This window comes from Lycium ferocissimum, chromosome 4 (assembly GCF_029784015.1).
Source record: "Lycium ferocissimum isolate CSIRO_LF1 chromosome 4, AGI_CSIRO_Lferr_CH_V1, whole genome shotgun sequence".
In the NCBI taxonomy this organism is placed as follows: domain Eukaryota; kingdom Viridiplantae; phylum Streptophyta; class Magnoliopsida; order Solanales; family Solanaceae; genus Lycium; species Lycium ferocissimum.
Window position 1 is genome coordinate 40021293 of NC_081345.1, and position 13306 is coordinate 40034598.

Consider the following 13306-nt stretch of genomic DNA (forward strand, 5'->3'; position numbering starts at 1 on the left):
CTGAGTGTAGTGTCAAGGCTAATTTTGCACAAATTTCTTAAATAGGGACATAGGTTAAATAGCGACCTTATATGATCTTATTTGTGCAAATCTCCCTATCAACAAGAGGAGTCACATGCCCAATGTGATGAAATTGGAGCTAAAAGAAATAAATAGCAGAGTTTTTTGAGAATGCATTTCAAGGAAAAAGAATCTATTGTGGAATTTAACTTTAATTTACTGCCTTCAACCCAAATTGAATGTTGACGTAAAAGCAAAAAGTAATCGTATCACTATTCCTTTTTTTTTTCCAACTTTATTCTTAACTAACTTGTAAATTCAAATTAAGGACACAATTTCAAATGGAAGCCGCAAAGTGTGTAACTAGCCAACTCACACTTGCTTTTGATATAAACAAATACCAGTACTAGTAATATAGGAATTCACCTGTCTTCAGAAATCATCCTCGAGAGAAAATAAAGCAATCATAAAATAATCAGAAAATAAAGCAATCATAAAATAATCAATAAAGCAATCATAAAATAATCAAACATATCGAAGGGAGGTAACAGAATGCATGAAGCTGGATGTAATAATCCTGTGTTAGTCATATTATTCCTTTATGAAGGAAACAGATAAGAAGCAATATCCTGTCAAAATCTTACAAATTGTAGTAATCAATGTATAGTTTTGTTGTGCCATCCTGTCAGCCCTCAATACTTTGCATCAATATCCAAAAAATGTGACCTTTTCTTGGCTTTACAACCTATGTAAACTGTGAACCACATCCCAGAATTCTCCCAGGAATGGGAGGAAGAATACATGTCTCTCTGTATATTCAATTTCTATGTCCACTAAAAAAGAATTTGTACTGATACTTCTTGTCTCATCGTCGACCAGTTAGGTACTTTTTCTTTATAGATTTAGAACTAGGGGAGACACCTGTTTTTGTTCGATTTCTTTTCCGAGAACCTTTGGCAGTAGAGACCTCCTCTTCCCCCTCCTCATCATCAGTGTCAATTACTTTACAATCTGACCTAGTCTGTGAGCTGATACGCTGAGGAACGTGAACATTGAAGTAATAGTCGATGATGTTTTTCCTACTCTTGCAAGGAAAAGATGCTAATGCTGGTTTCAAGAAGCTTTTACTTTTAGATATCTGATTCATCTTAACGAGGGAGCTGAACTTTTCTTGTTCCTCAGCATTCCACAAGTTGGAAACTTCTTCTCCCATCTCATCAAAATTCCAGGCATTAAAGGCTGTCCGCAGTTCAGACTTAATCTTCATCCTTTCTTCTTTAACATGAGTTTTAACACATTCAACAGATCCAGGGGACTCACAAGGACAAGATTCGGTTCTCCCTTTCCCAATCAACTCCTCGTTAACTTCCTTGTTTTCTAGGTTGTTGTCTGTTGGCCATACCGGTGTACCAAGCCATTTAGAAGTATCCGATTTGTCCTCTTTATACTTGCATTTACCCTCATTCTGAGAGCCAGCCCAATCTGGAACATCAGCCTGAAACCTGGGTCCTACTGGGATTACCAATTTGTCGCGAACATCATAGATCAGATCCAACCGATCTGATTTCTCCTCAACGGTCGGATTCGTTAGTTCTTCTGCGTTCTGCATACTTCATGAGTACATGGAAGAACAAGAGTGATGGAGTTTGAAGAATTCGTTTTCTAGTGAATATATAACTGTTCCTCAAGCTGCGGAGAGTAGTATTTGAACTGAAACTTTGCTTTAAAAGAGATTGCTGTTTTATAGGGTTATCCAACTTTCCTGTTTGACAACAGTGCAAGCTCCTTTAGCAGCAACTTAAGCAGCCCTTCTGTACATGCCAAAAATAGAGAAATTAAACAGAGGAATGGGCAAGTGATAAAGTTCTGAGGTAGTTGGACTCAAATGGAAATCAAATTGCGTAAGAGTTGAATTAAAGAGAGGAAATGGTCAGTATAGAAGTTCTAAAGGAAGTACTGGACGCAAATGGAAAGCAGAGTTGCGTAATACTGAAGATTATTTAACAAAGAGCAATAGTTTTATTAGCACAATTCTCATCAGGAAACAGATCTAAGACCCCATCATTATGTTACAAATTTAAAGTGAGTGAGAGGAGTGAAGATCAAGACTCTATATTAATAAGCTTACCTCTTGTAATTCTAAATCCTAACATGTTGATGACAATGTGAAGACTGTACAAACGTTGTTGATTATCTATTTAACGTTAGCTGGTGGCCACAAAGGGACACAACTATTAAAGGTGATATACAGTTTTACTGCATTCCACAACATAAGGAATATTTTTTTTCTTACGTTGTTTCTCTTGATTTTACACCTTTAAGCATAACATCATTCTATTTCTTACAATATCTACGGGCTACATTGGTGTTTTATAAAGGGTTGAAGGTAATTTGTCTAACTTTGTAGCTTCAACCTCCCAATCTACTTGACATTGATAGAACACCAAACAACAACAAATTCGAAATTAGCTTGACCTCAAATTTTCTTTAGGTATTTAAAGTTTGGTTTCATTTGATTCTTGGCCTTTTCCTACTTTATTAATCTTTAAACCTACTTTCTCAAGCAGGAATGTGGGATTACTCCAATTTGCAACAAATTCTAGTTTTCACTATTATAATTTGGGGATCGCAATTCAGAAAAATGTGACTTCCAATATACCAAACACACTAATAATTGAAGGATTTGAAAGACAAACAAAACAATATCAAAATGAGTAACTAAATGGGGGAATGTCTAATAATATATTTTCTCATTTGTCTCCTTCATTCATGAGAACACCATCTCAATCTTAGGCAATGAAGCTATCAAAATAAACTCAAACAAAGGCTCAAGTGAAATAGACCAACAAATTGTTCCAAAAACTGAAGTGTTATAGGAACCCTAGCAAGCCAATACCTAGTCCAATCTAAAAACCCCATTTCAAAAAAAAATAATAATAAATAAATAAAAAAAATTATCCACACATGACTAGTATTAAGGTGGTGTTTGTTTCAAAAAATGGTGAAATGATTTTCAAATTTTCCTGACTAGTTTTTGAAAAAAGTTTAAAGTTTTCTCGAAATTCTTTTTTTTTTTTTTCCCAACCAAACGGCCTTTTGACTCTATCCAAAAACTGAAAAATACCTCTGGAGCTTTTTCAAATGTAGGTTTTATTTTATTTAAACAAGATTATTTTAAATTTTTCTTGGTTCATGAGTTTTCCAATTTCTGTAAAGCAAAAGCTACTGATCTCAGGTCCAGGCGTCACAATAGAGCGGTAATATAAAATTTCGAATTCGAAGCACCAAAAATCAAGAAACTGTATCAAGATACATATTACTCGATCTTCTTGTAAGTACGAAACAAGGGTTTTTATTTTCTACAAGGTTTAACTACTTTTCTCCAAGAAATGAAGATTTTAAACCCTAATTTCTTAGCTTGTAGTTTGAATTCACTCTACTGAAGTTTTCTTTGAAATCTACGCAAATCAATTTCAGGCGAAAAAAAAAACTGAACAAAAAAAAAATTCTTCCAAATTTTCTTGATACAGGAAGATATTTTCTTGTTTTATTCCACACAAAGGATATTCCAAAACCAAAACATAATGTCAATAAGATATTCAATATTCCAAAACCAAAACATAATGTCAATAAGATATTCTACTTTCGGTAAAAATTTAATTGACATTTAAAAAAAAATCCAATTTTATGCTACAGTCGAAGTATACGTATATTTGTTTAAAGTTATTGAACAATATCATCAATGTAAGTACCATAATTAGCGCAAAAGAATTGAATATCTAAAGAAGGAAAGTACACTTGCCTGTTGTTTTCTCAACAATTGTCAAAATGGGACCAAGTTGCTCGCCAATCTACAGCCTCTTGGAAAAAAGAAAAAGAGTAATGAAAATGTGAAGAAAGTAAAATTTAAAAGACGTTTATATACAAGAAAGAAGGAATAGAAAAGAGAAGGAATAGAAAAGCGAAGGATGCTTTTGCACCAATCCAAGTGAAGCCTTTAGTTCCCCTTTTGTGGTTTTTGGGGGTCACATGGAGACATGGATGTGTAGGAACATCAATATATAATAGGGTTGGGAAAGGGTATCTATGGAAATACAAAATATTCAACGTAAAAGATATTTTTGGATCGAATCATGGTGTAGCTTAGATTTTCACGAAACAGGCCTTGACCAATAATATCTCAAAATAGAGCCGTCAAAATGGATTTGGATTGTGAAATCAGCCCAACTCAACTCACTTGTTCGGTGTGGTTGGGCTAGCATTTCTTTACCCATTTAAAATTGGGGCTCTTTAGTCGGTCCATCTGCCTCATGTTGTTGGATTGGACTAATTCGTGAGCCAAAACATTGGAAAGAAACCTGATCTTGCTCAGTTTTAAATATGTTTGATGACATGTGACTGTGCTTAAATGGACAAGTGAAAGTGAGGATTCATGTATGATCATTTTAATCACCCTTAAGATAATTTCAGCGATAAGAGAGCAAACATTAACATTTGATTGGTATATGCTTTTAGGAGAGAAGCCCAATGGTTATTTAATGACATGTGTAGGGTTGTAAAATTCTATAAATACCTAGGCGTTATGGTCATATTATGCAAGTTAGTTAAGTGTTAAACAAATATGTACTTCCTCCCCCTGTATTCATGAAAAAATGATTGATTGAGAGTGTTCCTCCGCTTCAAAATTTCTAACATTTGGTATCAGAGCTAATTGTGTCAAGTTGCCCATAGAAAACTTAAATGTTTAAGATTGAAAATGAAGAATCTTTTGATTGAAATGAATGAAAATGAAGAATCTTTTGATTGAAACGAATGTGAATGAGATTAACTACTATAACTATGACAATGTTGAATTGGAGCACCGATAAAGTTGTCTTTGTGTGACCTATAGGTTACGGGTTTGAGCCGGTAATCACCGACTAATGTTTGCATTAGGTAGCCTGTCAACATGACACCCCTTGCGGTACGACCCTTCCTCAAAACCTGCTAATGCGTGATGCTTTGTGCACTGGGCAGCCTTTTTTGCCCTTTAACTATGAGAATATTGGGCTAGAGAAGCACCAGATTGACAAGATATATAAATTTTGCAGACGAAACTACAAAGATTTCGAAAACCAAAAAGTTTAGAAAAGATTAGTTTTATGGTAAGGAGTTAAACATAGGTTAAACCCTGATAAAATAGTTTCTTACTGAGTAGATGCATTATGAAGAATCTTGAATAAAGAGGTAGCGAATTATATTTTTACCATGTGAATGATGGTTAAGAGACCATGCTCCATCAAGGAATTGATGATGAGATGTTTGACAAGGCTTCTTGTTTGTTATAGAAACCTGAATAAAGTAATCATATTGAAGAGGAGGATATATTGAGAAGGCTAAAAAAATGAAGGTGTCACGACCCAAACCGATGAGCCGTGACGGGAGTCTGACCTCTAGCGACCAAACACCCCTAAATACTAATATGAAGCATACTGAACATCAATAGCTCATAAATGGCACAAACTCATCTCATAAAGAGGGAACATCCGAACTCTACACAAATACATATATATATATATATATATATATATATATATATATATATATATATACACACATAACATGCGGAAGAAACGTTGCAACCTAGGCTACTATATATCTTGTACACAAAAGAATATAAGCCGACAAGACTACATCGTCCGACTACTACATACAACTGTCGTACGGACCCTACCAATGGAAGTTGTGAAAAGGACGGACAGTCCCCGTCGTACCCATCTATATACATCTCAAAAGAATGGCCTACCAAAATAGATCGCAACTCCCGGATCGAATGGGAGCGCATGATCGTCGTCGATAAGGGTCCTACTAAGCTAGACCACTTCCCTGTCTACCTGTACCTGCGGTATGAACGCAGCCCCCCGAGCAGCGGGGAGTCAGTACGGATAATGTACTGAATATGTAAGGCATAAAGACAACACGTGTATATGTATAGAAATCATAAACAAGATTTGATCTCATAAGGTCGAAACGACTATCGCATAAATACGTATTAACTAGTATCTCGTCTCCGCATCCGACCGAATCCGTATGTCGGGGTATGGACATGTATAAATATATATATATATATATAAGTAGGTACACACCTCATTGTCACATCACGGGCCACACCTTCACCCCCTGTCAAGTGTGCCTTTCTCATTTATGTACTCCAACATCATAGGCCACTCATGGACCACTCATAGGCCACACCTTCACCCCCTGTCAAGTGTGCCTTTCTCACATAGAACATAATATCATAGGTCACACCTTCACCCCCTGTCAAGTGCGCCTTTCACTCATACCCCTGAGAATTGGAAGTAAATGCGTAGTACAAGTAAAACTGAACGACAGGATTCTCAAACAATAAAATGATAGTTTGCCTCTCATGGGCCTTACTGAACTCATACTACTAGGACGGAAATCATAAGATACGTATATGGAAAAAATACCATAAGCCGGGTACGGGGACATCAAACCGTATTTCTCTTGGTACTTATAAGAATAGAGTAATATGAAAACTCTCTTACTCGTTTAACGGTTCATATCATGGGATCATGCCAGAGAAGGAATAACCTTAGCATACTTTGACGTATATCAAATCGCCCAACTTCTACTTCTTGAACTTGTAAATCTACAATTAAGATAACATAAGCCTTAATTAGGCTACTTGCTTTGCTTACTAATCATCCCCAAGCACGCATAAAGTTTAACGAATCATAGATGACCATCTCCTTTATAAGCTTACAATGATAAGTACTTATATATATCCAAATACACGAAAATCCATCCCTAATAATTTCTTTAAAATAGTCTCATGCCACTACCTTACCCTTCATCAATCTATCACTTCCACAAATACCCTTTCTTTACCTAAAATTACTAAAGCTCTTGATAGCAAACTCAAATACAAGGGTGGGAAACATTTACATATCTTGAGGGGTCAAGAATCCCAAGAATCACTTTCACTTCAGCTCCCTAAGCTTCGCATTCTTGGAGAAACCCTAGAAACAACCTTCTTCTTCACAAGCTCGGGTTTACGGGGTCCGGGTTGTTATATCCCGCATTTTTGTACTTTGGGACAATCTGGATTAATTGTGATAAATTGGGGACAAAACCATTCCGGGATACAAAGTCGAGACTCTTGACCTTCGATTTCGTTTTCGAGATACAAGATTGTTCGCGAATTTGTTGGCATGGAATATTTAGAAAATTTTGGGACCAAAAGTGGAATATTTGGAAGTTAGTAATTCATGAAAATTGGCCATGTTGGCCATGTGGCTTTGGTCCACACACTTTCAGGGACAATTTTAATTGGTCCAACACATGTGTGTGGGCCATAAATAATCTGTGCAATTCACATGGGAGCTTAAAAGATGACTTCTAAGTCATCTTTTACTCATTTGCAACACTTAGAAAAAATAGAAGTTAAAGAACACCATTGAGGGTGCTCTCGGCCAAGAAGAGAAGAAAAAAAAAAAACCAACTTCAATTCTAGCCATCCTAAAAATATTTTGTTGATGCAAATCCACTAATTTGAGGTCCCTAAGTAACGTGGAAGCGTTGTTTGGATCATCAAACCATTCGTTTTGTAGATCGCAAACCCTAGACAAATTGTGGAGTTGAAGAAGAAAGGTGAGATTTAGTTATGTTTTATGTGTTATAAATGTTGTATGCATGTTGTAGTATGTTAAATTGAAGGAAATTCATGAAATATGGCATGTTGGAGTGGAGGTTGTGAATATAGTGCATAGCCGTGTGAGGTGCGTGTGTGTTGTGTTGAATTGAAGTCATGAATTGAAGTCTAGTTAGCATGTTGTGATTGTTGTAGTGTGAAGAAATGAATGAGAATTATCCATATGTGTATGTTGGTATGGTGGCCAATGTAGTCCCCATGCGTGGCAAAGAATGAATTAATATTGCTTATTGTTTTAGTGTTGTCGTTATGAATTCCATGTTGACGATAAGAGTTTAATGACTCGAATTAATGTTGTAAGTGTTGTGGGTCAATTGGAAGTTAATGTACTTTTTGATGTAATTTTCATATTTAAGAGAATAGCATTGTTAGAGTGTAAATTGTTGGTGCAAATCATGATTTGGAAGTGAGAATGGATTATAGTGAGGCTCTTGGATTTGGGACCTTTTTGCAAATCGGAGCCTTTATTGGATTGTTGGAAATATTGTATGAATTGTTTAAAATGTTCTTGCATGTTGTTGGTATGGGCTTGGGTTGGTATTGGAATGTATGAGCGATAATGTTGGCTTGAAGGTAAGCTGTTGAATTGAATTTATGAATGTTGTTGAATGATGGAAAAGAGAGTTATTAATGTTGTATTGCCTTTCGGATTGGTTATTAATGTTGCTAGGTTGGTTGTTGTTGTTGTTGTTGATTTGGCCGAGTTAAATTCTCGGGGTTGGCCTATTTACAGGGGAAATGCTGCCCAAATTTCTGTAGAATTTAGTGTTAGTTTGGAATTAAAATGCCTATGGCTAATGTTTGGCATATTATGACGTACTTGTAGACCTTGGAGAGCCCGAGGCATAGATTGACATTAATAATTTTCTTCGGTGTTTGGAATAGCTTGGAGAGCGTTTGAGGTATGTAAAGCCTAATCCTTTCTTCTTTTCAATTCGGCATGCCTTAGCTTGAAGAAGGCTATGACACGAGCTTCGAGGAAATTCGATTCTCGCAATCCGAGCATTTTATGACTCTTATTCGTTTCTTGGAATTCGTATGTTGACATGATGAAATATTGGCTTCTATGTTTTTGAAATATTTGATTTTTTAACTTTTGCATAAAAAGTTTGGCCTTTAAAAAGTTCCGTAACTACGAACGCTCGTATCTTTCACAGAAAGGCTCGGATTGCCTCGATATGCTTAAAAATGATTCCTTGATGTATGATGATTATGTTTTCCATAGGTGGGCCCGACTCGGGTCGACACCCGTTCGTGGGTCCCGCGACTCTCCTTATGTACTTCCGACGATTTTTTAAAGGATATGATATGACTATTATTCCGATTTCAAGTACGATCCTTGATGTTTTTATCTTTTGAAATTGTAACAATGATTTGATAACATAGGACGACTATGATTTTCGTAGGCGGGCTCGGATTGGGGTGACGCTCGTCCGTGGGTTCCGCGACTTTTCTTTGTGTAGTACTAACGACTTTTTGAAAAAGAACTTAATATGATTACCTTTTCGACCCCTGAGTATGATTATATATTTGTTTGTTGAGTCTGAAATAGTGATTCGTGTACCTATGATTCCGATACGTGACTATGGATTCTGAAGATTAGTCTGATAGGTTCCCGAGTGATATTCGGAGGAAAGTTAATTTGACTATTTTCTTGGTTTGGAAATGATAGTTCGCTTTGGTTACTCTATTGGGTTTGTAATAATGATTGGTATGCCGTTATGTGATATAGCCGCTGGGTATTTGGCCGCGGTATGTTACTTGGATATAGCTGGTATTTGGCATGCGTATGCTATGTGATATCGGGCTATTGCGGCGGGTATTTGGCCGCGTATGTTCTCAGGATATTGTCGCTGGGTATTTGGCCGCGGTATGTTATGTGATATGATAATGCCGCTGGATTTTGACCGCGGTATGTGGTGTGACACTGAGTCCTATACATACTTTGTTATTTTTGAGAAAAAAAAAAAGATAATAACATGATAAATAAACATTTTGGTATTTTTGGATATATACTTACTTTCTGTACTTCCGTTTCGATTATGACTCAGATTTGATTATTGTATATTTCTGCTTTGCATACTCGCACATATTCCGTACCGACCCCTTTTCTTGGGGTCGCGTTTCATGCCGCGATCGCGTACGTCTGATTGATGGATCCGCCGCCCAGGACACCTATCCCGTCGTTGGAGAGCTCCTTTTATTCCGAGCCTACCTTTTTTGGTATATATTCTCCCGTTGTGTATGTATTTGTGCATTCGTGGGTACGGCGGGGCCCCGTCCCGTCATATGACTCGGTTGATCCGTACTAGAGGTCCGTAGACATAGATGTGGGTTATGTACGGTTCGGTTCGGATGCGTTGAGTAAGTTGTGTTTGGGCGGCCCATCCGCCATACCGGCCTTTCGGTTACCGCGCGTATGTATGCTTTGCTACGTTATATATATATTATGACAACTTTACGGCTTTTGTGCGCTTATATGTTTGTATGTGACAGTTTGGAACCACGTATGATCTCTATGTCGGTATAGATTGTTTGTATGCTGATTTCGGTTATTGAATGCGTATGGGTGCCCAGCTCGGGCACTAGTCACGGCCTACGGGGCTGGGTCGTGACACGGGTCTTGTTAAATCTTCACTACTATGCCATAAATGTTGGGAGAGCAAAATATTAGGGTTTTCTGATCTGAGAATGAGAGAAATAAGACATAAAGTCGTGGACCACGTATTTATACTTGGAGAATTAAATGCTTCAGTGGTCTGGTTCGACGAGAGGGTCGACGAACTGTCGACGTGTCGACGGTCCGTCGACAAGCTCGTCGACCTGCGCCTGCAGAACCCTGTCGACGCCCCATAACGACGGTCCGTCGACAGGTTCGACGACCCGTCGATCTTGACTGGTGTCTGCAGACTTTTCCAATTTGGTTCAGATCGCGTCGATTCGATTCATTCAACTTCTAACCCCGTAGTTCACCAGGAATTCCTGCTGGTACCATTGCACACGAGGTAGGACACTTTCTGTCTCCAAAACTCAGGCTCGGGTCTCAATTCCCAAGGCATACCCAACTAGAAAATCATAAGTTCTATCACTACGAAGACGAGGGGGTAACAGAAGGGGTCATTACAAAGCTTCTACAATTCCTATTTTAAGATTTAATTAATTATGTTGTCTTAGTAATTGAAGAGTTCAAAGACTTGAACACCATGACCATATAGAAGCTTATTAGTTGGGAAAAGGGTCAAAAATGTCCCTCAACTTTGGAAAAGGTTTAAAAATAGGGAAAAGGGTCAAATATACCCCTTTACTTTACTTTACTGGTTAAATATACCCTCCGTTAGTCAAAGTACCTATATATACCCCTCTGTTAGCTAAAGTTGTTAAATATACCCCTACATGGATGGAAATATCCAAATTAGATGAAATTAACCATTTAACTTAAAAAATCCATGCCCCATAATTTTAACCCGACCTGACCCGCTGAAAAATTAAAATCCAACCATTCAATCTCTAACACCTCACTAATGGCCACAGAAGAGTCCGATAATAATACCGTCAAAATCAATACATTCAGTACTCTTCTGCTTAAAACAATTAGCACCACTTCTTCCATTGATTTTTTCATCTCGTTATTGTAATGAGCGGAGAATGCTAACATAAATCTTCAGATAAATCTTCACAGAGATCGGAAAATTTCACCAAAAAAACCCTCACAAACTTCATGCACATCATCACCCTTCCAGAACCTTCCATTTTCTTCATCATCTTCTCTTCTCAAAGACATTTCCAATTCCAATTTCAAAACTCCGAAAAATCATTCACGAAAAACAAAATTTCACTTCTTTTTCTACTTCTCCGTATCGCCAGCCGGAATTTTTCACTGCCTCGAAGACCACCCCGGTATCCTCCGTCCAATGCCGCCGTGGTGGAAGCATAATAAAATCGAGTGCTGCTCGTAGATTAAAGGCGTTTGAGCTCGAACAATCAAAATCAGCACAAATTTGTGGGTCGGGTCGGGTTAAAATTATGGGGCATGAGTTTTTTAAGTTAAATGGTTAATTTCATCTCATTTGGGTATTTCCATCCATGTAGGGGTATATTTAACAACTTTAGCTAACAGAGGGGTATATATAGGTACTTTGACTAACGAAGGGTATATTTAACCAATAAAGTAAAGTAGAGGGGTATATTTGACCTTTTTCCCTTAAAAAAAATATCCACCATTATAAAGTTGGGTCAAAAATACCCCTCATGTCATTAAAATTTTCATATATACCTCTGTCTTAACGGAAATTTTTAACATAACCCGATTTTATTTTTAAACCCGCTCCATTTAAACCCGATCCAACTAAATAAAAAATTCATTTGCGACCAACTTGTTCCTGAGTCCTACATCTAGAGTCACTAGGCACAGGAGCGGGAAACCCATATGGGTTTCTTATTTAGTTGGGGCGGGTTTAAATGGAGCGGGTTTAAAAATAAAATCGGGTTATGTTGAGGATTCCGTTAAGACAGGGATACATATGAAAACTTTAATGACGTGAAGGGTATTTTTGACTCAAATTTATAATGGAAAATAGTTTTAGCCCTTTTCCCTTATTAGTCCTTCGCAAGTTTATGACAAAAGACCGAAGCAGTTGAAACTAAGAATCAATTGAACTAGTTTTTTAAAGAAAAAACTTTTTTTGATGGAAAATGAAAGGCATGACTTGTACCAAAGCTGTAAACATGGATGAGGTAAAGGAAAATTCAAGAAAGAAGTCAAGTTACAAGACTGACTCGTGGTTATCTTCGCCAAGCCATTAGAGACTGATATCTTCTACATATTCACTTAGAGTGATGAATCTTAGTTTAAAGGAGGTCTTGATAAATTAAGCCAAGTTCATCTTAAATACATGAATGTTCTTAGTTTATGTATACAAAATTATGTAAGGTTATATGTATTCTTGTGTTCATGAACTAAGGAATACGGATTTATTTTTATTACTAGAAATAAACGAAGGTAACTGTATGAGATTAGGTAAATCATAAAGTTAGGGGTGTCAATGGGACGGTTCGGTCTGTTATTTTTAAAAAATTATACCATCCCAATTTTTTGGTTATTTTATTTTGTATAACCAAAATTAGACTTTTCAAAACCGTCCTATTATCTTGGTTTTTCTTTGATATCGGTACGATTCGATTAATTTTCGGTTATTTTAATTTTAAAGTGTCATCTAAGAATACAACATTATTAAAATTTAACGACGTAGACCTCCACAAACCTATTTGTAGCACACCATAAAGCTTCTATTTATTTCTTCTGAAATATTTAATGCAAAAGCTATTAAAAACTACACAAAGAAATGAAACTGAAATGTGTTATATCAAGTAGCAAGACAACAACGATAACATCATCACGATGTGAATCCCTCATTGATTGACCAAAGACAACAATGATGTCAATTGAGCCAAAACAAACGTCAGCTTATAGGCCACAGAATTTGATACATATATGTCCAGTGGCCAAAATTCTTTTTTATATTTGAAACATAACTTGTAAAATATATTTTATATATTCAATTTAGCATATTTGTAATATATAAAATATATTTC

General features: G+C 36.6%; 1 protein-coding gene across 1 annotated transcript; it reads right to left on the bottom strand.

Annotated features, from left to right (window-relative positions):
• Nucleotides 1–865: 865 nt before the first annotated feature.
• LOC132054045 (AT-rich interactive domain-containing protein 2-like) lies at nucleotides 866–1609 on the bottom strand. The gene has a single exon (XM_059446120.1). It carries the CDS (start codon nucleotides 1607–1609, stop codon nucleotides 866–868), a length of 744 nt encoding a protein of 247 aa, XP_059302103.1.
• Nucleotides 1610–13306: the final 11697 nt, after the last annotated feature.

Excerpts from the sequence above, each read along its gene's own strand:
- LOC132054045 (XM_059446120.1), bottom strand. The coding sequence starts at position 1,609 with ATGCAGAACGCAGAAGAACTAACGAATCCGACCGTTGAGGAGAAATCA.